General features: G+C 43.0%; 4 protein-coding genes across 6 annotated transcripts in view; 2 read left to right on the top strand and 2 right to left on the bottom strand.

Annotated features, from left to right (window-relative positions):
• LOC307260010 (NACHT, LRR and PYD domains-containing protein 12-like) overlaps positions 1 to 20,942 on the bottom strand; it is a 78,030-nt gene extending 57,088 nt beyond the window's left edge. Inside the window, exon 1 of the mRNA XM_080040112.1 lies at positions 20,829 to 20,942. The gene's annotated coding sequence lies outside the window, so the exon portion shown is untranslated. The remainder of the gene's footprint in view (positions 1 to 20,828) is intronic.
• The window catches only part of LOC307260012 (NACHT, LRR and PYD domains-containing protein 12-like), a 35,297-nt gene extending 13,642 nt beyond the window's left edge, over positions 1 to 21,655 (bottom strand). The window contains exons 1-8 of the mRNA XM_080040119.1: positions 21,567 to 21,655; positions 21,239 to 21,381; positions 20,839 to 20,948; positions 20,109 to 20,201; positions 19,676 to 19,800; positions 17,669 to 19,460; positions 11,388 to 11,558; positions 515 to 685 (exon numbers count right to left, since the gene is read on the bottom strand). Of these exons, the coding sequence (XP_079896245.1) occupies positions 515 to 685; positions 11,388 to 11,558; positions 17,669 to 19,460; positions 19,676 to 19,800; positions 20,109 to 20,201; positions 20,839 to 20,918 (2,432 nt within the window). The 5' untranslated portion in view covers positions 20,919 to 20,948; positions 21,239 to 21,381; positions 21,567 to 21,655. The remainder of the gene's footprint in view (positions 1 to 514; positions 686 to 11,387; positions 11,559 to 17,668; positions 19,461 to 19,675; positions 19,801 to 20,108; positions 20,202 to 20,838; positions 20,949 to 21,238; positions 21,382 to 21,566) is intronic.
• The window catches only part of LOC307260013 (uncharacterized protein), a 491,510-nt gene that overhangs the window by 76,100 nt on the left and 390,304 nt on the right, over positions 1 to 25,106 (top strand). The window lies entirely within an intron of this gene.
• LOC307259723 (uncharacterized protein) overlaps positions 24,754 to 25,106 on the top strand; it is a gene marked incomplete at both ends in the record, with an annotated part of 1,694 nt that continues 1,341 nt past the window's right edge. The window contains one exon of the mRNA XM_080039669.1: positions 24,754 to 24,769. Within this exon, the coding sequence (XP_079895795.1) occupies positions 24,754 to 24,769 (16 nt within the window). The remainder of the gene's footprint in view (positions 24,770 to 25,106) is intronic.

Here is a 25,106-nt window from a genome sequence, read left to right as displayed (position 1 = left end):
ATTTTGTTTGTGAATTAAATTAATTTTAATTCTCAGAGCTCTAGCTTAATGCACACCACACCACAGCAGCTGATTGTTGTCTCTGTACCAGCCACATCAGCTTCTGACATGAAGATCACAGTTCCTAACTTCATCTTTATTGAGCTTTGACTTCATGTCTTTATTTTCTCTGACTGACTGACTGACTGACTGACTTACCGACTGACTGACTGACTGACTGACTAACTGACTGACTGACCTACTGACTGACTGACTGACTGATTGACTGACTGACTGACTTCTCTCTCTCTCTCTGTTCATACAGAAGCTCAAACTCTCTGCTGCCTGTTTCTCCCTTCTGTCATCAGATCTTCAATAAGTTCATTCATATCCCTCACACAGTCTACAGCCTCATAGGTGCTGACTGATGGACCACAATGAGTCTGTGGAAGCTGAAAGAAAAAAGGCATAACCCCAAAAATGATTTTAATGGAATATATTCAAAAACTATGTAAACTACAGTCGTTGAACTGACCTCAGAGTCTTCAGTCTACAGTGTGGACTCTCCAGTGCAGCAAACAGCTTCACTCCTGAATCTTTCAGGTCGTTCCAACTCAGATCCAGCTCTCTGAGATGGGAGGGGTTGGACTTCAGAGCCGAGGCCAGAACTTCAAAGTGAGTCTCTGAGAGCCAACAGTTAGAAAGTCTGTAATGAAACGTATATAAAACAATATGTAACTATGAGGACACTTTATTTTGACTGTAATCATTTGGTTCAGCTCATCTTATTTCACTTGAATTTGACATGAAACAATAGTTCTCATCACTCTCTCTCTCACAGACCTGAAATCTGTTTTGATATAATCAAGCAGATGAATCAAGACACAATGTAGTTACATTTAGGCTTCCATCATGTTCACAGACTGTCAATGTGAAATCATTTTAGAGCTGCAACTAACAATTATTTAATAATCGATTAAAGGATAAGTAAGCAATATTTTTTTTGTTAATATATGTTTTATATCACTCTATATTCATACAGAAATCACTTAAACAGTATGCACAGTTCATAACACAGGAATCAGTCATTCAGCTTTGCAGTAATTTTGGAGAATCCCGCTCGCTCTTATCCAATCAGGAGACAGATCGCTATAAAGAGGCGGGTCTCTGTGCCTGTGAACGCGCAGAGCTAAATCAGCTACAATGGAGGAGCAGGTGAAGTTGTCGATTTGAGCGCTACTGGAGACGGCAAACACAAGAAAACTCCCTGAGCTGAAAAAAACGGATAAAGACAGAAGCTATATGACTCGCTGCTCTCCATCGCGGCACAATCTGACGAAGACGGCTGTGCCTTCATGTGGTGGTGACGTAGGGACGAGGGAGGGGACTGCAGTCACTGACAGGAAGTTGGCTAAAAGGACCGTTTACTTACTTCTCCTTTAATCTGTTGATTATATTTTTGATTAATCAAAAAATTGGATAAAAATAAAGTATTATTCCACCACTTTTTTCATAAACAGCTGCTTGAAGTCATATTAAATTATAAAAAGATATAAAAAAATTTAATTAAATGTTGATGTCGAATAGCTTCATCAACGACTGAGACAAGACTAGGTGAATACTTAGTGTAGTGGCAATCTACAAAACAACGCGTAGTGGTGGTGCATCAAAAAGGAAAGTCGGCCAGGAGTACACATTTAACCATTTATTTTAGAACTGTGCAAAATAATAGACAAGCTCCTGTAACTTAAACAAAATAAATAAAACGATAACAAATCAGATCCCTCAAACAAACAAATGATCACACACTCTGATGAATGGTGGCTTCCACCATTTAAAACCCAATCAGTTGATCAACCGTGACTTCCTTAAACCTGCAGTGTGTAGAATTTTGTGTTTTATTTCCTAGCAGATTTTGTAGAAAGTAATTATAATATCCACAAGTACATTTAATTTAGTGCATAATAGCTGAACATTTTTTTTTTAATTATTATTTTTTCCCTTAGAAAGGGTTTCATATATGTCCATATTTCTGCATATTTTGTACCAAGGCCTAGTGCCGCCATCTTGAAAGTGTCATAGTTAAGGTTTTAGCTGGAGATTCGGAAATTACATCCAAGGAATCAGTCAGTTACCTTGGCTGTGTTTTAGATTGTAATTTATCTGGTTTAGGTCAGGCTCAAAAGGCAATCACCAAAATAAATCACAGAATCCGTTTTTTGGCCAGAATTTCAAAGTTTCTGGATCAAAGAACAATGTTAATTTTAGCAGGAGCTTTAATTCAGCCTTATTATGACTATGCATGTGGCTCATGGTACAGTGGCGTCACGGTGCATTTAAAACATAGGCTTCAGACCTCGCAGAATAAGTTGGTTAGGCTTATTTTTGACCTCCCCATGAGAACTCATCTGGAATCTTCCCACTTTGAGAGGTTGGGTTGGTTGAAAGTTGTTGATCGGGTATCTCAGATTAAACTGGGTATGGTACATAAGATTTTAAATGGGGATGTTCCCAAATATTTTAGAAACTATTTTAATCGTGTAAGTGAAGTTCACACACATGCCACTAGGGGTAGCACCACTGATTTTGTACCACCAAGGGTGAGGACCAACATGGGAAAGGATTCCTTTTTTTATACGGGTGCTGCACTGTGGAACAGGTTACCGGGAGCACTCAAGGTGGTCGGGAGTTTGGGCAATTTTAAAAAGGCCCTAAAAAAATGGCTTATGCATAATTAGGCTTGCCTTAGTGGGGGTCATTGTTGTGTGTGTGATTTTTATGTATGTGTATATTTTGTGTATGTTTTGTGTACAGGGACCACAATGGAAATAAGCCTTCGGGCTTTTTTGTGTCTATCCCTGGCTATTTTATGTATTTTAATGTGTAACAGAATGCTGTTCATGTTTTTATATCATCATCATCATCATCTTCAACCGCTTATCCGTAATCGGGTCGCGGGGGCAGCAGCTTGAGCAGGGAACCCCAAACTTGTCTTTCCCGGGCCACTTCAACCAGCTCTGACTGGGGGATCCCGAGGCGTTCCCAGGCCAGCGTGGAAATATAATCTCTCCACCTAGTCCTGGGTCTTCCCCGAGGCCTCCTCCCAGCTGGACGCTCCTGGAACACCTCCCTAGGGAGGCGCCCTGGGGGCATCCTTACCAGATGCCCGAACCACCTCAACTGACTCCTTTCAACGCAAAGGAGTAGCGGCTCTGCCCCGAGTTCCTCACGAATGACTGAGCTTCTCACCCTATCTCTAAGGGAGACGCCAGCCACCCTCCTGAGAAAGCCCATTTCGGCCGCTTGTACCCGCGACCTCGTTCTTTCGGTCATTACCCAGCCTTCATGACCATAGGTGAGGGTAGGAACAAAGATCGCCCGGTAGATCGAAAGCTTTGCCTTACGACTCAGCTCTCTTTTCGTCACAACAGTGCGGTAAAGCGAGAGCAGGGGCAAAACCGCCCCTGCTGCCTGCGGCCAATCTCACGCTCCATTGTTCCCTCACTCGCAAACAAGACCCCGAGGTACTTGAACTCCTTCACTTGGGGTAAGGACTCATTCCCTACCTGTAGTAGACAATCCATCGGTTTCCTGCTGAGCACCATGGCCTCCGATTTAGAGGTGCTGATCCTCATCCCAACCGCTTCACACTCGGCTGCAAACCGATCCAATGAGAGCTGAAGGTCACAGGCCGATGATGCCATCAGAACCACATCATCCGCGAACAGCAGAGATGAGATCATCAGACCACCAAACTGCAACCCCTCCCCACCACGACTACGCCTTGATATCCTGTCCATAAATATCACAAACAGGATTGGTGATAAAGCGCAGCCCTGGCGGAGGCCAACCCCCACCGGAAACGAGTCTGACTTACTACCGAGAACCCGTACACAGCTCTCGCTTTGAGCGTACAGAGATTGGATGGCCCTGAGAAGAGACACCCTCACCCCATACTCCCGCAGCACCCCCCACAGTATCTCCCGGGGAACCCGGTCATAAGCCTTCTCCAGATCTACAAAACACATGTAGACTGGATGAGCAAACTCCCAAGCTCCCTCTAGGATCCTTGCGAGAGTGAAGAGCTGGTCCGTTGTTCCACGGCCAGGACGGAATCCGCATTGTTCCTCTTCAATCTGAGGTTCGACTATCGGCCGAACCCTCCTTTCCAGCACCTTGGAGTAGACTTTGCCGGGAAGGCTGAGAAGTGTGATACCCCGGTAGTTGGAACACACTCTCTGGTCCCCCTTTTTAAAAATAGGAACCACCACCCCGGTCTGCCACTCCTTCGGCACTGTACCCGACTTCCACGCAATGTTGAAGAGGCGTGTCATCCAAGACAGCCCCTCCCCACCCATTGCTTTCAGCATTTCTGGACGGATCTCATCAACCCCCGGGGCTTTGCCACTGTGGAGTTGTTTGACTACCTCAGTGACTTCCACCAGGGAAATTGACGATGATCCCCCATCAGCCTCCAGCTCTGCCTCCAACATAGAGGGCGTGTTAGTCGGATTCAGGAGTTCCTCAAAGTGCTCTTTCCACCGACCGACTACCCCCTCAGTTGAGGTCAACAGTGTCCCATCCTTACTGTACACAGCTTGGATAGTTCCCCGCTTCCCCCTCCTGAGGTGCCGGACGGTCTTCCAGAAACACTTTGGTGCCGACCGAAAGTCCTTCTCCATGGTTTCTCCGAACTTCTCCCACACCCGCTGCTTTGCCTCTGACACGACAGAAGCTGCAGCCCTTCGGGCCTGTCGGTACCTTGCAGCTGCCTCAGGAGTCCCCCGAGATAACATATCCCGGAAGCACTCCTTCTTCAGTCGGACGGCTTCCCTGACCACCGAGGTCCACCACGGCGTTCGAGGGTTACCGCCCCTTGAGGCACCTAAGACCTTGAGACCACAGCTGCCTGCCGCGGCTTCAGCAATGGGAGTTTTGAACATCGACCACTCGGGTTCAATGCCCCCAACCTCCACAGGGATGCTAGAAAAGCTTTGCAGGAGGTGCGAATTAAAGATCTCTTGAACAGGGGCCTCCGCTAGACGTTCCCAGTTCACCCGCACTACCCGTTTGGGCTTACCAGGTCTGTCCAGAGTCTTCCCCCACCCTTTGACCCAACTCACAACCAGATGGTGATCAGTTGACAGCTCTGCCCCTCTCTTCACCCGAGTGTCCGAGACATGCGGCCTCAGATCAGATGATACGATCACAAAATCGATCATCGACCTTCGGCCTAGGGCGCTCTGGTACCATGTACACTTATGAGCATCCTTATGTTCGAACATGGTGTTTGTTATAGACAAACCATGACCAGCACAGAAGTCTAACAACAAACGCCCACTCGGGTTTTCAAGATTCATTTTATTGTCATTTCAAATGAAACGAAATGCCGTTTCTCACCAGGTCGTCATACAGTGTTTAAAAAAAAATAAAATAAAATAAATAATTAAAAATGATCACTCTCATATAAAACAACAAGCAAACACAGACATATCAATAAAAACAGACATCAGTCAAGTAAAGTGCTGAAATGAATGTTCAGGAGTGTCCTCGAAAGTTTCCTGGCTGTCAAGTTAATGGTGGTGGGGGGTGTTTGTGTGTGTGTGTGTGTGTGTGTGAGAGGGAGGGGGAGGGGGCACAGTCCATTCAGGAGCCTTACAGCCTGTGGGAAGAAGCTGTTTAGCATCCTGCTGGATCGGCAGGGAATGCTCCTGTATCTCCTCCCTGATGGCAGGAGGGAGAACAGGCTGTGTGAGGGGTGGTGAGGGTCTTTAATGATGGCGGTGGCTCTGCGGGTGCAGCGTTGCTGGTAGGCCACCATCAGCAGAGGGAGAGGGACACCAATGATCCTGCTGGCCGTCTTCACTATCCTGTTGAGCTGCTGTTGTTCATAGGCCTTGCTGCTCCCGAACCAGGAAGTGAAGCTGTAGGTGAGGATGCTCTCTACGGTGCCCCTGTAGAAGGTGGTGAGATGAGGAGGGGGGAGACCAGCTTTCCTGAGTCTCCGGAGGGAGTGGAGCCGCTGCTGGGCTTTTTTGATGACTGCTGTGGTGTTGGTGTTGGAAGTCAGGTCGTCGGCCAGGTGGACTCCAAGGAACTTGACGCTGCTGACCCTCTCCACAGCTGCCCCAGCCACGCTCAGCGGTGTGTGGTGTTGTTTGCCGGCCCTCCTGAAGTCGATCACCATCTCCTTGGTTTTCTCCACGTTGAGAACGAGGTTGTGGGACCTGCACCACGCTGTGAGCTGCTCCACCTCCATCCGGTATGCAGACTCGTCGTTATCACTGACGAGACCCACCACTGTTGTGTCGTCTGCGAACTTGATGACGTGGTTGGTGCTGTATCTGGCAGTGCAGTCATGGGTGAGCAGGCTGAATAGCAGGGGGCTTAAAACACAGCCTTGGGGTGAGCCTGTGCTTACTGCTATTTTCCTTGATGTTTTGTTGCCTACCCTGACAGTCTGCTGCCGCCGCGTCAGGAAGTCCAGGACCCAGTTGCAGGTGCCAGTATCCACCTCCAGCAGTCTCAGCTTTTCCACCAACTGTTGTGGAATGATGGTGTTAAAAGCTGAGCTGAAATCGATGAAGAGGATTCTGGCGTAGGTGTTTTTCCTTTCCAGGTGTGACAACGTGAGGTGGAGTGTGGTGGAGATAGCATCCTCTGTGGAGCGGTTGGTTCTGTAAGCAAACTGTAAGGGATCCAGGTTTGCAGGGAGACAGCTCTTAATGTGCTGCATGACCAGCCGCTCAAAGCACTTCATCACTATGGGTGTTAGGGCCACAGGGCGGAAGTCATTTAGGCAGGCTGGATTCGGCTTTTTCGGGACAGGGATGATGGTGGCACTTTTGAGGCAGGTGGGTATTATGGCCTGGGCGAGCGAGGTGTTGAAGGTGTCTGCAAAAACATCCTTCAGTTGCTCTGCACAGTCCTTCAGAACACGGCCAGTGATGTTGTCTGGCCCAGCAGCTTTGCGTGGGTTGACGCTGGCAAAGGCCCGCTTCACCTCAGCTGCAGACAGCTGAAGCATGTGGTTGCTGGATGATGGCGGGAGCATCTGTACCTGGGTGTTGTTGTTTGCCTCAAAACGTGCATAAAAGTCATTTAGTTCATCTGGTAGAGAGGGATTGTTTAAGCACATCCGCAGGGGGGGGGGCTTGTAGTCGGTGATGGTCTTAAATCCCTGCCACAAGCGGCGTGCGTCTTTGTCGCTTGTGAAGTGGCTGTCTAGTTTGTGTGTGTACAGCCGCTTCGCCTCCCTGATCCCCCGGGTCAGATTTTTATTTGCCAGTCTGTATGCTACTATATCCCCAGATTTATATGCAGCATCCCGTGCTCTCAACAGTGAACAGACTTCCCCTGTTAGCCATGGTTTCTGATTGGCCCGAGTCTTGATGGTTTTGGCCACTGTCACGTCATCTGTGCATTTGTTAATGTAACCGATGACGGACTCAGTGTATTCCTGTAGGTCAGTAACATTGCCATGTGTTGCTGCCTCTCTGAAAATGCCCCACTGTGTGGTCTCAAAACAGTCCTGTAGTGCTGGAGTAGCTTCCTGTGGCCACATCCTGACTTCTCTGACCACCGGCCTGTCCCGCTTTACCCTGGGCCATGCTGGTATGAGCATAACAGCATTGTGGTCAGAGTTGCCAACATGTGGGAGTGGTGCTGCCTTGTATGCGTTTTTTACATTGGTGTAGACTAGGTCTAATGTGTTCATCCCCCTAGTTGCAATATTAACGTGCTGGTAGAATTTAGGCAACACTGATTTAAGACTTGCCTGGTTGAAGTCTCCGGCTGTGATGAAGAGGGCATCCGGATGGACCAGCTGCTGCTCGCTGATGTTGTTATAGAGCTCTGCCATGGCCATCTTCACGTTGGCGCTTGGAGGCACATACACAGCTGTTATGATGACTGCAGTCAGCTCCCGTGGCATGTAAAAGGGTCGGCATTTTACAGTCATCAGCTCCGCGTGTGGTGAGCAGTGAGTGGAAACCACGGCTGTATCCTGGCACCACGATTTGTTGATATACACCGCTAAGCCGCCGCCCCTTACTTTGCCGGCTAGCGATGCTACCCTGTCCGCTCTGTGTAGTGTTAGCCCCTCCAGCTGAATAGCGGCGTCCGTGATGTTGTGATTGAGCCAGGTCTCCGTGAATATAGACACACAGCAGTCCCTCACGCTGCGTAGGGAAGCTCTCCATAGTCTGATGTAGTCCAACTTGTTGTCGAGCGAGCGAACGTTTGCCAGGATGATAGTAGGCACTGCCGGCTTGTGTGGACTAGCGGTTAGCCTAGCCTGAACTCCTCCTCGCTTGCCCCGTTTCCGCGTCCTGTCACACCGCTTGCGGTGTTTCCTCACCGGTTTCCTCACCAGTTCAGATCAGGGAGGCCGTTCCTCCCAATCACGCCTTTCCAGGTGTCTCCATCATTGCCCACGTGCGCGTTAAAGTCTCCCAGCAGAACTATGGAGTCCCCTACCGGAGCCCCATGCAGGACTCCGTTCAGGGTCTCCAAGAAGGCCGAATACTCCGAACTGCTGTTTGGTGCATACGCACAAACAACAGTCAGAGTCTTCCCCCCCACAACCCGGAGGCGTAGGGAGGCGACCCTCTCGTCCACCGGGGTAAATTCCAACGTAGTAGCACCCAGCCGGGGGCTCGTGAGTATCCCCACACCGGCCCGGCGCCTCACACCTTGGGCATCTCCAGAGAAGAATAGAGTCCAACCCCTGTCCAGAAGTACGGTTCCAGAGCCAAGACTGTGCGTGGAGGTAAGCCCCACCAGATCTAATTGGTAGCGCTCCACCTCCCGCACCAGTTCCGGCTCCTTCCCCCACAGCGAGGTGACGTTCCACGTCCCCAAAACCAGCCTCTGCCGCCCGGGTCACCCGACCCCAGCGGTTCCTCTGACGAGTGGTGGGCCCATCAGTTGTAGAGGGAGTTTGTGCCACGTAGCTTCATCGGGCTGTGCCCGGCCGGGCCCCGTGGCAGACCCGGCCACCAGACGCTCGCAGGCGGGCCCCCTTTCTGGGCCTGGCTCCAGACGGGGGCCCCGGGCAGGGTCACACTTCCTTCCTTTTTATATCAAAATGGTCAAATAAAATCATTCATTCATTCATTCATTCATTCATTCATAGTTGGAATGTCATCAGGTGCATTGTTTAAAATTTAGAATTGTTCTTGTCCTTGAAGGCCACTGTAGCTTCTGATATTATTCGAAAGGGTTGGGGTTACCCAGGGAGCGTTGCATTCTAGAACTTTGTAGAACTTTTTTGATGATGTCATATTAAACACTGCACCTTTAAACAACGTCACCCCGTGATTAAAAACGTAAATTGTAAAAAATGTACCAACATAACCACACTAATACACAAACAGCACACAGAGAAATTGGCTGCCACACCAAGTATATGACTGGACCGTAATTGGGTTCAAGTGGTTTAAATGTTAATATTGTCACCATATACATTCTCATTTAAAATATACTGTTGAGAATAATCATTTTATTATCATATAATATATACATTTTCAGGTTACATTGAAATAGATATTGTTTATCTGTTTTGAAGTAAAAATCAAGTTCTCTAACACAGTAGGAAAGAAATAACTTGCATTTCTTACAAATCAAATTAATTACTTTAAATATTAAGGGTTTTTCCTGGCTCAGAATGGGCCTTTGGGGGGTCAGTACACGACCGACTTTTTTGGGGTCGCAACTATGTGCAGCAGTAAAGGCAAAAAGTTTATATTTGTGTTTTCTTATATTGTTATAGTATTTTACAAACATTTAAGCCTATATCTTCGTTAGAGAACAAAATTAAAACTCATAAAATGCTACACAATGTTTATGCAACATAGGCCCAAATTATAAAGTAACAGCGATGTTTTCGGATATTGGGCTTTCATTTTCGGAAACACATTAGATTCACCTTTAACTTTTGACATTAACTGTTTCTGATGTTGTATGTGGTATCATTGTAATCCCTGACCATGAAAACATAGGGGTAGACATCACTTGTTATGTGTTATTATGTTTGGTTCAGGAGTTATGATGAAAAATGCATAATTAGGCTATGGCGGAAAGTAAAATGGTTGCCATGGCAACCTTGATTCGATTTTGCAATGGCTAAATATCTGAAAATGTTCAGGTCCCCAAACTGTATAAGTGTACCAAGTTTCATGCTTTTCTGAAAACGTTAACAATTTGGCACAATTGGCTACAATAAAACAGTACTTTAGGAAGCCGAAAATTGGCATAAAGGTATGGTTAAGAAAACCCCTTAGAAAACCACTTTCCACCACATGGATTCCTTAAGACTTTTAGTATGTTATTTATTACATATTCTTGAGTCAAAAACAGTTGGAATGGTTTCTGTTGCAATTTTTTTACGGTCAGATTATATAATGCCTGGACTACAAGGACATGATCAAGACATTATGCAGAGATTATGATGCACTTGGTCTCACACAGCCAGGCCAAACTACAGCTAGCAGTATGGGCTGGCAGTGCACTCATTTCTGAGATTGGGGTGGAAAGTGGGCCGGCCTGAACCAATAATAATCGTCTTGGGCAGAGCTAAGCCCAGGAAGCAGAAACGGTGTCCTTGCAAAATAAAAGAGGTTGGCAGTGAAATAACTACTGTTAATTCACCATCAAAAACGCCACTCAAAAATATTAAAGATGTCGCCTCAAACTCAATCAAACTTTATTTGTATAGCACTTTTCATACAAGCAAATGTTTTGCTTGTATGAAAAGTGCAATACCCCCCCTCAGACACATACACAGATAAGCACATGCACGTGAGCCAGACTATGATGTCACATCATCATCAGTCACGTGTGTTCAATGTTCACACAGTCACTTCTTATTACACATGTGTTTCCATTTCATTATTTGCGCATTAATTCTTTTTGAATTAATGAAAAACCACCTCAATCAAGCATAAAAACAACTAAAAGGATTTTCTTTCATATTTTGTTTGTGAATTAAATGAATTTTAATTCTCAGAGCTCTGGCTTAATGCACACCACACCACAGCAGCTGATTGTTGTCTCTGTACCAGCTACATCAGCTTCTGACATGAAGATCACAGTTCCTAACTTCACCTTTATTGAGCTTTGACTTCATGTCTTTATTTTCTCTGACTGACTTACCGACTGACTGACTGACTGACTGACTGACTCTTCTCTCTCTCTGTTTATACAGAACCTCAAACTCTCTGCTGCCTGTTTCTATCTGCTGTCATCAGATCTTCAATAAGTTCATTCATATCTCTCACAGTCTACAGCCTCAAAGGTACTGACTGATGGACCACAATGGGAGTCTGTGGAAGCTGAAAGAAAAACCCCAAAAATGATTTGAATTGAATATATTCAAAAACTATGTAAACTACAGTCGTTGAACTGACCTCAGAGACTCCAGTCTACAGTGTGGACTCTCCAGTGCAGCAAGCAGCTTCACTCCTGAATCCTTCAGGTCGTTTCTACTCAGATCCAGCTCTCTGAGATGGGAGGGGTTGGACTTCAGAGCTGAGGCCACAACTTCAAAGTGAGACTCTGAGAGTCTACAGCTAAAAAGTCTGTAATGAAACGTATATAAAAACAATATGTAACTATGAAAGAGGACACTTTATTTTTTATATAATCATTTGGTTCAGCTCATCTTATTTCATTTGAATTTGACATGAATCAATAATTCTCATCACTCTCTCTCACACATGCAGACTTGTTATCTGTTAAGCAATATTTTTTTGTTAATATACACGTTAAATCTCTATTCATACAGCAATCACTTAAACAGTATGCACAGCTCATAACAAAGGACTCTCAGTCATTCAGCTTTGTAGTAATTTTAGAGTATTCCGCTCGCTTTTATCCAATCAGGAGACAGAGCTCTATAAAGAGGCGGGTCTCTGTGCCCGTGAACGCGCAGAGCTGAATCAGCTACAATGGCGGAGCAGGTGAAGCTGTTGATTTCAGCGCTACCGGTGATGGCAAACACAAGAAAATACCCCAAGCTGAAAAAAACGGACAAAGACAGAAGCTATATGACTCGCTGCTCTCCATCGCGGCACCATCTGACGAAGACGGCTGTGCCTTCATGTGGTGGTGACGTAGGGACGAGGAAGGGGACTGCAGTCACTGACAGGAAGTTGGCTAAAAGGACCGTTTACTTACTTCTCCTTTAATCTGTTGATTTATTTTTTGATTAATAAAAAAATTGGATAAAAATAAAGTATTATTCCACCACTTTTTTCATAAACAGCTGCTTGAAGTCATATTAAATTATAAAAAGATATAAAAAAAATTAATTAAATGTTGATGTCGAACAGCTTCATCAACGACTGAGACAAGACTAGGTGAATACCTAGTGTAGTGGCAATCTACAAAGCAACGCGTAGTGGTGGTGCATCAAAAAGGAAAGTCGGCCAGGAGTACACATTTAACCATTTATTTTAGAACTGTGCAAAATAATAGACAAGCTCCTGTAGCTTAAACAAAATAAATAAAACAATAACAAATCAGATCCCTCAAACAAACAAATGATCACACACTCTGATGAATGGTGGCTTCCACCATTTAAAACCCAATCAGCTGATCAACCGTGACTTCCTTAAACAATGTCACCCTGTGATTGAAAACGTAAATTGTAAAACATTTACAAACATAACCACACACTAATACAACAGCACACAGAGAAATTGGCTGCCACACCTAGTATATGACTGGACCGTAATTGGGTTCAAGTGGTTTAAATGTTAATATTGTCACCTTATACATTCTCATTTAAAATATACTGTTGAGAATAATTATTTTATTATCATAAAATATATAAATTTTCAGGTTACATTGAAATAGATATTGTTTATCTGTTTTGAAGTAAAAATCAAGTTCTCTAACACAGCAGGAAAGAAATAACTTGCATTTCTTACAAATCAAATTACTTTAAATATTACTATTTGAAAATAAGAAAATAACTTGAATCTCTAGTAAACAAACGTCTTAAATAAAAATGTCATGTAAAAAAATGTCAATAAATCACTGCTTATTAAAGCTGGGGGGGGAGAATGTGTGGTAAAAATAGCAGTTGGGATAGCGATTTGAATCCAAATACCTCAACCGCTTCACTTGTTCTCTTTGGTCCTTCCCTTATGGGCCCTCCCTGACACGCTCTACACCAGGGGTATTCAACTAAAATTCAAATAGGTCCAGTTAGAGAAAATGTCCTCAAGCAAAGGTCCGGAACATCATAATGTCTAACTTGCGTTATGATTCAGTGTGATATAGTGAAGTAGCCTAGTAGTTGTATCAACGTCTGCATGTAATCAACAACTGACTGTTAGATCAATATAGGAAGAACAATTCAAAAACATTTCGACAATATTTATTCTCACTTTTAAACAATTATACAGATATATAATACTGAAGATATATGTATTATTTAAGGAGGTTCAACTGACTCAACTGAAACTAATCTCTTCATAGAAAAGAAGGGCTGCATTTAAAAATAAAATGGTGAAAATAAATATAATAATAATCTTAAAGGTGCAGTGTGTAATATGACATCATCAAGAAAGTTCTAGAAAGTTCTAGAATGCAACGCTCCCTGGGTAACCCCAACCCTTTAGAATAATAACAGAAGCTACAGTGGCCTTCAAGGACAAGAACAATTCTAAATTTTAAACAATGCACCTGATGACATTCCAACTATGATACTTTCAAGATGGCGGCACTAGGCCTTGGTCCAAAATATGCAGAAATATGGACAAATATGAGACCTTTTCTAAGGGAAAAAATAATAATTCAAAACTTTTTTTTCAGCTATTATGCACTAAATGAAATGTACTTATGGATATTATAATTACTTTCTACAAAATCTGCTAGGAAATAAAACCCAAAATTCTACACACTGCAGGTTTAAAATAAAGATAAAATATATAATTCATTTTTGAAAAATAAAATAAAGTATAGCAGCAACTTCAGTGTCCCCTTTGTCTTTGTGAGTGTTTTAACAGTTTCAACCAATTTCAAAAAAATATATATCTCAACACCAGGCTTAGTTGCAGAACATAATGACATAATGCATCTGAGATTAGAAGGGGTGCAAAAAAAATGAATTATGCAATTTGAGAAATATTTCAATGTATAATTTCTAAACTTCACTATACCTACTATGTTTGTTTAACATAAAAAACTGTCAGAAACTAAACCCCTGTAGGGGGTTCTGGGGGTTTCCCCCCCAGAATTTTTTTTGTGTTTTTAAAATGTAATCGGAGCATTCTGGTGCATTCTGGGGAAAAGAATAAAAGAAAAAGTCAACATTTAATATAGTTAAGATGAATAGAAAAATTAACAAAACAACATAACTTGCTAGCAGCCAGATGCTTAACAACTGGACTGAGGGACGGATGACCACTAGCTTTCGCTAATGTTAGTGGGGCTACTATCCAAATATCTTGCTAAAAAAATTAACCTTTATTTATAAAATTCTGCCATTACTAAGAATATGTAACACTTAAAATATAGATAATTGAAACTACATACAAAATGTATTTTTTTTTTTTTTGCTGTTGTGGGCAGTGCTGCTGGCGATTGGTGATGATGCATGTCAATCTTATGTCTGTGACATTCACACATAGGTCTACATCAGGGTAATAGCGAGTCCACATGATTGTACCTTGACCGGTTTTCACCAGTCTTACAAAAGGGGAAAAAACTCGCTGAGCGACGCTGACACACGGAGCCGGTGAGCGAGCGGGCGAGCGAGAGAGAAAGCGAGAGAGAGTAGCACCTTAGCAAAAACTACAGCAATTACATATATATTTTTAAAGTATATTTATAAAACAATTCAGTCCGCCCTCTTTCCCTAATTGAGGATGCAGAACTAACATTTCAATTGAGGGTGCAATGCATGCTTATGCATCCCCGTAGAACCGGGCCTGCTCAATACCATTACAATTAAACAGTTTTAGCTTCTCTTTCTTTCCCTCTTTTATCCCACTCCCCCACTTTCTGTTGTTCAGTGAGAGAACTGAGCTCTAGCTTGTCCTGCCAGGAGTTTAAATCTGGGCTGGAAGGATGTCAGGGCCATTCTCATGCACATGTGCAGGTGCTCATAGGGGAGCCTGGATCGATATTTACTTTTAATTATGTTCATGAGACGGACTGGTTTTGTGTTTCCAGTTGGAAGAATGAACATGAATGAGTCTGTACATTCTGGATTGAAGGCTCTGTTTTCGCTGTCTACTTTTCTCTTCTTAGAGAGCGCCATTTGTAGTTATTTTTTTGTAGTTATTTTTCTGTCTCCGGCTCACTCTGTCTCTTTTCTGTCTCGCAGTATTTCTCACTCTTCTCTGCCTTCTCCCGCTGTGTAGCCTACTCACTCTCCTCCCGCTGTCTTATCGGCCTTCTCCCGCTGTCTCTCACTCTCCTCCCGCTGTCTTTCTCACCCCTCTACCGCTGTATTTCCCACTCTTATCTGACTTATTTCGCTGTAGCCTAATTCCCGTAATTCTTGCACTTCTCTGTCATCTCTCGCATGATCGCTCACCGTCTCTTTGTCGGTGAGCCAGCCTGAGCCGGGAATGCACAGATTCGATTGGCTGAGTAGCAGGAGGCAGGATGGCTTAACTCGAATGCAATTGACCTTTGGCTCAGTCCCCGCTAAGCCCCGCCCCCGAATGCAAATGAACCAATAGCGTTTAACTACTAACGACCCAGGATCCAGACTCGGACATTCTCAGCATCTATCTCCATAGAGAACCATTGGAGCCTGCGACACTTTTGTTGTTTTCTTGGCTTTATTAATTGTTCAAGACGCAAAAATGGCCAAACGATGTGCCTGGGCCACATGCAACAGCGATACGTGATTACGCCAGCTGCTCTCATTCACATCGTTACCCCCGCGGATTTTAAAGTCAACATTGCAGCTGCTGTCAGTGCCCGCAGATATTTCAGACTGGAGGAAATTTAACAAGTTGGATTATATTTTAAAAAGGGAAAGAATGAATAGCGAGAGAAATGCCTGCGCCAGCCTTGGACGGTTTACAACAGCGAAAAGGACCAACAATGTACGAGCGTTTCAAACGGGCAGGTAGCCTACATGAACGGAAGGATGCTAGCTAGCTCTGCTGTCAGTCACACTGGATGATAACTATCAGCTTGCTTCTTTCTACAGCCAGGGAGTCAGATTGGTGAGTCAGAAACTATTTTGGGGTTTATTTAATAATCAGTTGATGAATTTATGCCGAGTGCAAGCCATGATGCTTTTTATATTCAATTGAGCAGTTGTGTTTTCATTGTTGCTGATGGACAAACATAGTTGGAGCTGTGCAATAATCAAGGATAAAGAGATGGTTTAATTCTGATGCTGGACATAGCCTGTATGCTACTGGTACTTTATCTATTAAGATTTAGTTTATGGAGGTGCCTTCAGTTAGATTTCCTACAGAACATTGAGTGCTGTCTTTTATTTTGAAAGCTAAACAGAAGAAGCCGAGTAGTGTAAATCGGCGAAGGTTTGACTTGTTCCCCTGCGTACTTCCCGGCCCTTGATGTGAGATACGAGTCCGTTAAGTTGATGGATGAGATGTTTTATCGTTTAGAGAAAACTACAGTACGCACAAAACAGAACCTGCAGTCACTGTCGTGTCATTTCAAATACGTCTGGTCTGTGTGTGTATGTGCGAGAGAGAGCTGCCATATTGTAAACAAGCAGTCAGCTGCGACAACTTGTCCGAATTAGCAACAGTAACTAAGGAGGGCGGGGCTTAGCCAAAGGTCAATTGGTCAGTGGATTTCCTGATTCGCTAAACCAGTACCGTAAAGTCTAGAAAAGCTGCGCCGGTCAAAATAGAAGCGCCCCGTCAAAAATTTAAATTTAAATCATTTATTGACTACAGGTCCGGGTCAGTATAGGACGGCGTCTGGGTCCGGACCCGGACCGCGGTCCGCCTGTTAGTGACCCCCGCTCTACACCAACAACGTCGGTGCCAAAGTGAATGGAATGTCCCAACAGCCAATAAGAAAAGAGAATCGTATTTTTTATTTAATTTTTTTGTTCAGAATCGGAGCCTCGCTCTGATTGGTCAAAGTATACCGCTCATGTTAATTTTGATCAATCAGAAATCACATACCCCAGCTTTAAGATGTATAAAAGTGCTTGGACAGGGCCCAAATCAAAATAATCAACATGTGCAAGTTGAAGTCGATTAGAGGGTCTGAATGCTCAAAGCTTATCATAAACTCTAAAGACAAGTGGTGAAACACAAAACAAAACAAAAAACAGATATTATCTGTATATGTGATTAAATAAGATCAGCATCTATTCATGGAACAAAAAAAAGTAACTGAATTGATTTATATAATCGTAAAATACTGCTAAATTGTGTGATAAATTCATACTATACTTAAAAATCGAAAACACTAAAGTCCTTCAATGTGTTTTAACAGGTTTCCACATTGTGTCCATCACCCAGAGGAAGATTGACCAGAGAAAAATTAAAATCTATATTTTAACTCTCAGCATTTGGAACTCAAGAAAAAGCACATATCAAACACAACCAACATAGTTTTTGTAATAGGCAGGTCGACCACTATTTTAAGAATAATACGGTTGGTTTGTGATTTATTTGAGGAACCAAACTAGTAATCTACAGTGATATATGAAGCAAATCACATCTGTACTTACACAGCCTTTTTGCAGTTCCTCACAGCTGGAATCAGTCTCCGTCGTCCCTCCTCTGATGTGAAGTACTTCCTCAGGTTCAACTCATCCAGAACCTCGTCTGACATCTGCAGCATGTAGGCCAGAGCTGAGCAGTGGATCACAGACAGTTTCTTCTCTGATCTGTTCTCTGACTTCAGGAACTCCTGGATCTCCTGATGAACTGAGAGGTCGTTCATCTCCGTCAGACAGTGGAAGATGTTGATGCTTCTGTCAGGAGAGATCTTTTTACTGTTCATCTCCTTCAGGTTGTTGATGACTCTCTGGGTGATTTCTGGACTGTTGTCTGTTGGACCCACCAGGCCTCCCAGGAGTCTCTGGTTGGACTCCAGAGAGAGGCCATGAAGGAAGCGGACAAACAGGTCCAGGTGGCCATTTTTACTGTCAAAAGATTTCTGCATGGCTCTCATCAAAAAGTAATCTAGGGGTGTGTAATTGTCTGTCCCGAGGAAACCCTTCAGTACCTTTGTGTTCCTGTTGGTGTAACAGTCAAACATATAGACTGCAGCCAGAAACTCCTGGACGCTCAGATGAACAAAGCTGTAGACTGTTTTCTGGAAGATCACACTCTCTCTCTTGAAGATCTCGGTACAAACTCCTGAGTACACCGATGCCTCTGTGACATCCAGACCACACCGCTCCAGGTCTTCTTGGTAGAACATGACGTTTCCTTCCTGCAGTTGTTCAAACGCCAGCCTCCCCAGCTTCAGAAGAACTTCCCTGTCAGCCTCCATCAGCTCCTGTGGACTCGTCTCATGTCGATACTTCTGCTTCTTCCTCTGCGTCTGAAACAGCATGAAGTGTGAGTACATGCCAGTCAGGGTGTTGGGCAGCTCTCCTCTCTGGTCTGCAGTCAACATGTGCTCCAGAACTGTAGCAGTGATCCAGCAGAAGACTGGGATCAGACACATGATGTGGAGACTCCTGGATGTGTTGATGTGTGAGATGATGCTGCTGGACAGCTCTTCATCACTGTATCTTCTCCTGAAGTACTCCTCCTTCTCTGGGTCAGTGAAGCCTCGTACTTCTGTTACCCTGTCAACACATGAAGGAGGGATCTGATTGGCTGCTGCAGGTCGGGAAGTTATCCAGATGAGAGCCGATGGAAGCAGATTCCCCTGGATGAGGTTCGTCAGCAGCACGTTGACTGATGACTTCTGTGTGACATCAGACACGACCTCATTGTTGTGGAAATCCAGAGAAAGTCTGTTTTCATCCAGGCCGTCAAAGATGAACAGAACTTTACAGACAGAGAGCTTCTCTGCTGTGACCTTCTGTAATGTTGGATGGAAGACATGGAGCAGCTTGAGAAGACTGTACTGCTCATCTCTGATCAAGTTCAGCTCCCTGAACGAAAGCGGAATCAGCAGAGTGATATCTTGGTTTTTTGAGCCCTCTGCCCAGTCCAGAGTGAACTTCTGCACTGAGAAGGTTTTTCCAATGCCAGCGACTCCGTTGGTCATAACGACTCTGATGGGTCTGATTTTATTCTGCTGGTCGGGTAAGGCTTTAAAGATGTCGTGGCACTTGATTGGAGTGTCATGGAGGGTCTTTATCTTGGAAGCTTTCTCAAGCTGCTTCACCTCATGTTGGGTATTGACCTCTTCACTCTGTCCCTCTGTGATGTAGAGCTCAGTGTAGATCCTTTTGAGGAGGGTTTTAATCCCTTCTTTATCAGTTCCTTCAGTCACACGTTCACATCTCTTCTTCAGACTGATCTTATGTTCGACTAAAACCTCTTGCAGACCACTATCTGCTGGAAGACAAGAAAAAATTATAAAATAAACATTCTGAAAATATTTAATTTTTCATGACCAGAATTAAAACATGTTATACAAAATAATAAAGGAAGGGTTTTACCATTCAAGGGCTTTTGCAAACAACTTTAATATCTATTCAACACAATGAATAACCCAATAAGAATCCTGTGTTCAGACATGATGACTCCAGCTGACAGATCTACAGTCTTACCATGTACAGTGCTGGTCTGACTGGCTGAGGTGAAGCACTGTCTGCAGAACCAGTGTCCAGAGCTGGTAGAGACTGGATCCTTCAGGACGTCCTGACACAAAGCACAGCAGGACGGCTGCTCCTCTCTGTGGAGATCAAGACTTTCTTTATAACACATTACATTAGTGGAGGCCAACCCATGGCTCACTAGTTTAATGCAGCTCTTTCCCTAGATATATATTCAATATACATCATGAAAAAAAATCAGTGATGAACATGTGTCCTCTTAAATGAATGGAACAAAATCACACTCCTCAAAAGGGTCAAATCACAAACTCCTACATTGAAACTAAACCAACATGTTTTACGGTGGTGTTTGCAAAGCTCACACCTCTCTGCAAAGACAGTATATCTACAGTCGCTTCAATGTCCCAAAATAGAAACAGTCTCTTACTTTGTGTGTGAGGGTCCAGGTTCACTGCTCACGTCTGGAGGATCCTCTTTGGACCGGTCACTCTTCATAGATAGATAGTCGTAGTCTGGAGACCTGATTTGATAAAAACAACCAAAACTTAATCTTATTTTGTTATTATTGTCTCATTATCTACAGTTGAAAACCTTCATTAAAATCGCCACCTGTTGAAACGTTATTAAGGCCTTGTTTTATGACGTGGTAACGTGTGCAGGCAAAGAGGGAAAAAAGAAAAGCAGTGTGTCACCTCAAGCAATTTTCAGAGACTACAGTAAACTTTGTGCCATGAGGATTTATACTTTTAACAGCTCTGTTTCAACAAAGAACAAAAAACAAAAAAAATATTCTACTGCATTTCATATTGTATCAATAATTTATGTTTCCCTTGATATTTTAGATTCAGGACTTTCAGTATTTGGATGAAGCAGCTTATGATCAATAAGGTGTATTGCAGCTTCAGCTGTTATTTCAATGTGTCAGATAAATATTTCATCAACATATAGATAAACATAAGTGTCAGCTTCGACTCTGTATGTGGCGGATAAAGAACTGGGACTGGGATCAGAAGTAAATACAACTTTATCAGGATATTCCCTAGTGACAAAATTAGAACTCGTGCAAATATAAAAAGACAATGTTGTGGTGTAGATCATCAGATAACATTTCAAACTGAATCCTATTCACTCAGTTTACAGTAGAAACAGTCTCTTACTTTTTGTGTGAAGGTCCAGGTTCATCACTGAGGACTGAGGGTTTTCTTTTAGACCGGTCCTCTTCCTCCACATCACTCATCTTCTACAGTCTGAGAGGAAACCTTTAACACTGGAAAAAGACAGACAAACAGACAGACAGACAGACAGACAGACAGACACATTTTCCAGCGATGATAATGACAAACTTTGTTTAAATCCATAAAATAATCAGACTTCAGTTAGACACTGTCTACTGTCTGACTGTGGCTGCTGTGTTTTGACTTGCTTTGTAGCGGTGAAAAAATGTGTGATTGGTAATATTCCAGCTAGTCCACATTTTACACATACTCAATAAACAGATTATTCAGTCATTATTTGCATTCTATAGTCGTTTATAGTTTTACAAAGAATTGAATGTACCTGGTTTTTATACTTCTGCATGTTGTAGCTTGTTGCTCTGTTGAGAACTGAGTTCCCTCCCTCTAGCTGTGCCTTCTATTTCCTTCTTTCTCTTATCTTTGTTTTATGGCGGTGACACCCAGGTTTAAAGGTTTATTACCTCTCTATGACAGAGGAATAAGGACAACGACAACAAAAACTGTTTTAATATGAGTACTTATCTCTGCCAGTTGCCATTGATACAGACAGGAAGGAATGATTTGACACAGACTCAATACACACAGATTTCTCAGTCGTTATTTGCTGTTTAAAGTTTGTTGTTAACAGTTGTACAAAGAAATGAACTTACCAGTTTTATCCACTTCTGCATGTTGTAGCGTGTTGCTCTGTTCTGTTGAGAACCAGGTTCCCTCCCTCTACCTGTGCCTTCCATTTCCTTCTCCCTCTTCTTATGTCATGGTGGGAGGCACCCAGTGTTAAAGGCGTATTACCTCTCCTTACCTTTGCTGGAGGGTTGGCCAGGGTTTCCTAAGCAGAGGAAAAAGGACAATGACAACAAAAAAAGTTTAAAAAAAAAGTGTAAATAATAAATACATTTCTATAGGTCCATGGTTAATACGAGTACCTTGTTCTGCCAGTTGCCATTAATACACAGGTAAGAGTCATCTAATGCAGTGACAATACAAACACCATGAATGAGCTAGAAACATGATTGTTGCCCAATGGCTGGAAATGGTGTAAAAAAAGATTCCCAAGAATAATGAGCCACCCTGCCCAGTTATTATGGCGGCGCTATAATAAAGACAAGAAAATAAAGTTGAAAAATTCTCACTATGAGTTGAAAGCCCATTTAAATGGTTCATGTAAGGAAATGAAGAGATAAATATACTTTTCTCTCTTATTTTTTGATTTCTCATCATGACAGTCACGAAATTGCAACGGTCACTGTATCAGATTAGACGATTATTTTGCGATTAATATTTTGCCGTCACTTGGTTGAGAGAAATGACAGATAATAAACCTACATTGGTCACCATCTTACACGACGTACAGGACATTTACTTGTAATATATTTATTTTACACTGTGCTATTTAACCATGTTAACTCGAGTAGTCTACCGGTAAATTATTATTAGCACTTTACTGATAGCTGTTACCATGGAGACAATGAATGATTTGCTAGCTTGAAGCTACCATCGGCAGTTAACGGCAGTTTGCTCACCGTTTCTCTGAAGAGCCTCTGATATTACCTTCTCTCGTCAGTATTCTTCTGTTTTAACCGTGTCCTGGTCGTCCCTCGTTGACACATCACAAAGACAGGCGTGTTGTTTCCAGAGAAAACAAACATATTTTCACCTAACGGCTCCATGGAGGTAATAATTATTACAGTGGCAACTTCTCTCCTCTCTCTCTTCCATCAACTGTCGTGTTGGTTTCTTGCGCTCCGTGCTCCTATTGGTCAACGTCACCGATGTGAAGGAATACGTCACAGGAAAAAAAAAAATCATTAGGCTCGTCAGAGGTTCGAGCCCAGTTGCGGCTCGTCTGGAAAGTAGATGAGTAGTAGCCTATTTACAGCTCCGGAAAAAAATGAAGAGACCACTCCAAATGTTCACTGTCTTTCGTTTTTACTATTCATAGGCATATGTTTGAGTAGAATGAACATTTTGGTTTTCTTACATTCTTCTTACTGTATAGCCTACATTGCAATTAGAAAGTTGCATTTCAAATACATCTCATGAATAGATAATAGCCTGAATTGTAGCCTACTGTGCCAACCCACGTTTAAAATGTTTAATTAGCCAGAAAATGTTCTGACAAACTTTTTTTTCCAATATGTGCTGTATATATTTATAAGTGATTGAAATTTCTAAGAGCGATTACATTGACTAATATACTTCTCTTTATAATTCCCTACAAAACATGACAATTTAAAATATATTATTCAATCCCCTTCCTCGCTAATGGCACTAATGGTGTGTGTGTGTGTGTGTGTGTGTGTGTGTGTGTATTCTGTGCACTGATGGTCTCGTTTGCTGTAACATGTAATTTATGATCATCAGAAGAAAAATGAGACTGTTTCAGAAATATGTAAAAGTTCCTCGTAGCGCCTTTAAAGTAATGAGGCAGTTTGTTGAGTTTTTGAACATTCACAATAAACATTTTGTTGAAATGTATTTTGTTTACAACTCACCTGAAGTGGCGGCCAGAAATACGTAAAAGTTCCTGAGTTTTGCCAATGACTGCAGCTGGAATGGTTGTGCATAATGACAAATAAACCATCTCGAAATCTTGAATATTAGCAAGTAACGTTTGCACGTCAGGCCATGAATCTGTACATTTCTCACCTAAACATTTGTTCATTATGAATAGAAACTGTCAGGGAGGGAGCGGCTACTTCTCCTTCTCATCGACACATTTAATTACTGTAATTGTTGCAAAGTTTAATTAACATCTCTATCACAACCTCAAAGCAGAAGTACACAGTGTCTGTGTGTGTGTGTGTGTGTGTGTGTGTGTGTGTGTGTGTGTGTGTGTGTGTGTGTGTGTGTGTGTGTGTGTGTGTGTGTGTGTGTGTGTGATATGCACGCAACCCCCAGTGAAAGTGTGCTGTACATAAGGCCATTATCATGTAAGACACACACACACACGCACACACACGTTCACACACACACACACACACGCACACACACGCACACACACACACACACACGCACACACACACGTTCACACACACACACACACACACGCTCCTCACACGTATATTTGTTCACTTTTTCCTCCCTTTATATACAGGCGGCTGCAGGATTTCAAACACACGCTCAGAAGAACAGAAAACAATTGTCAACTGGTACTTTTTACAGTTCTTTACACCAGGTATTGTTAATTAAGTCCTTTATTTGTATCTGCATGTGTGTTTGTTATGCTATTTATTAATCTTTTAAAGATAACTTTTGGGCATTTTCAAGCTTTATTGGATAGTACAGAGTTTAAATGGGGAGACAGAGAGAGAGAGAGAGAGGGGATGCCCTGCAGTAAAGGTCCACGGGTCAGATTTGAACCCGCAACCACTGCAACGAAGGCCGGAGCCAATATTGTACGCACTTTATCCACTATGCCACTATTTATAATGCTTGACAATGTTGGAGCAGTTAAGGGGTTTTAAAACGCTAACCGCAAATTTAATTTCAAATTCTATATTTTGTGTTGATGTGATGTTCATGATCCCACTCTTTCAGGGATGATTAGATATAGTTTCAATGTGTTTTTTTATTTTTGAGATATTTTTGTTGGCATTTTTATGCTTTATTGATAGTGTAGAGACAGAGTTGAAATGGGGCAGAGAGGGGAGTGACATGCAGAGAACGACCGCGGGCTGGAATCGAACACGGGTCCACTGCTGGCCGAGGCCCATGAGGGGGACGCCCTCCCAACTGAGCTAAGGGCGCCCCCTTCAATGTGTTTTTTAATTTTTCTTTTTTGTTTCAGAGAAAATTTTGGAAGACCCCGCCCCTCATAACAGAAGTGTGGAGAGAATGACGGCCAGCTCAGGTATTGTGGAAAGATAATTGTGTATTTTTAAAAAGCCTAGTGGATAGAGCGTGTACCATATTGGCTCCGGCCTTCGTTGCAGTGGTCGCGGGTTCAAATCCAACCCGTGGATCTTTACTGCAGGTCATCCCCTCTCTCTCTCTCTCTCTCTCTCTCTCTCTCTCTCTCTCTCTCTCTCTCTCTCTCTGTCTCCCCATTTCAACTCTGTACTGTCTAATAAAGCTTGAAAATGCCAACAAAACAAAAAAATCGTAAAAAAAAAATTAGGGGCAAAATTAAACAATAAGACTTTACTATCAAAAATGTAATTTGTCTTTATCTAGATATTCTGTATGGC

The sequence above is a fragment of the Ammodytes marinus genome, assembly GCF_949987685.1.
Source record: "Ammodytes marinus genome assembly, chromosome: 13".
NCBI lineage: Eukaryota > Metazoa > Chordata > Actinopteri > Uranoscopiformes > Ammodytidae > Ammodytes > Ammodytes marinus.
This window is presented reverse-complemented; position numbering and strand designations above follow the sequence as displayed.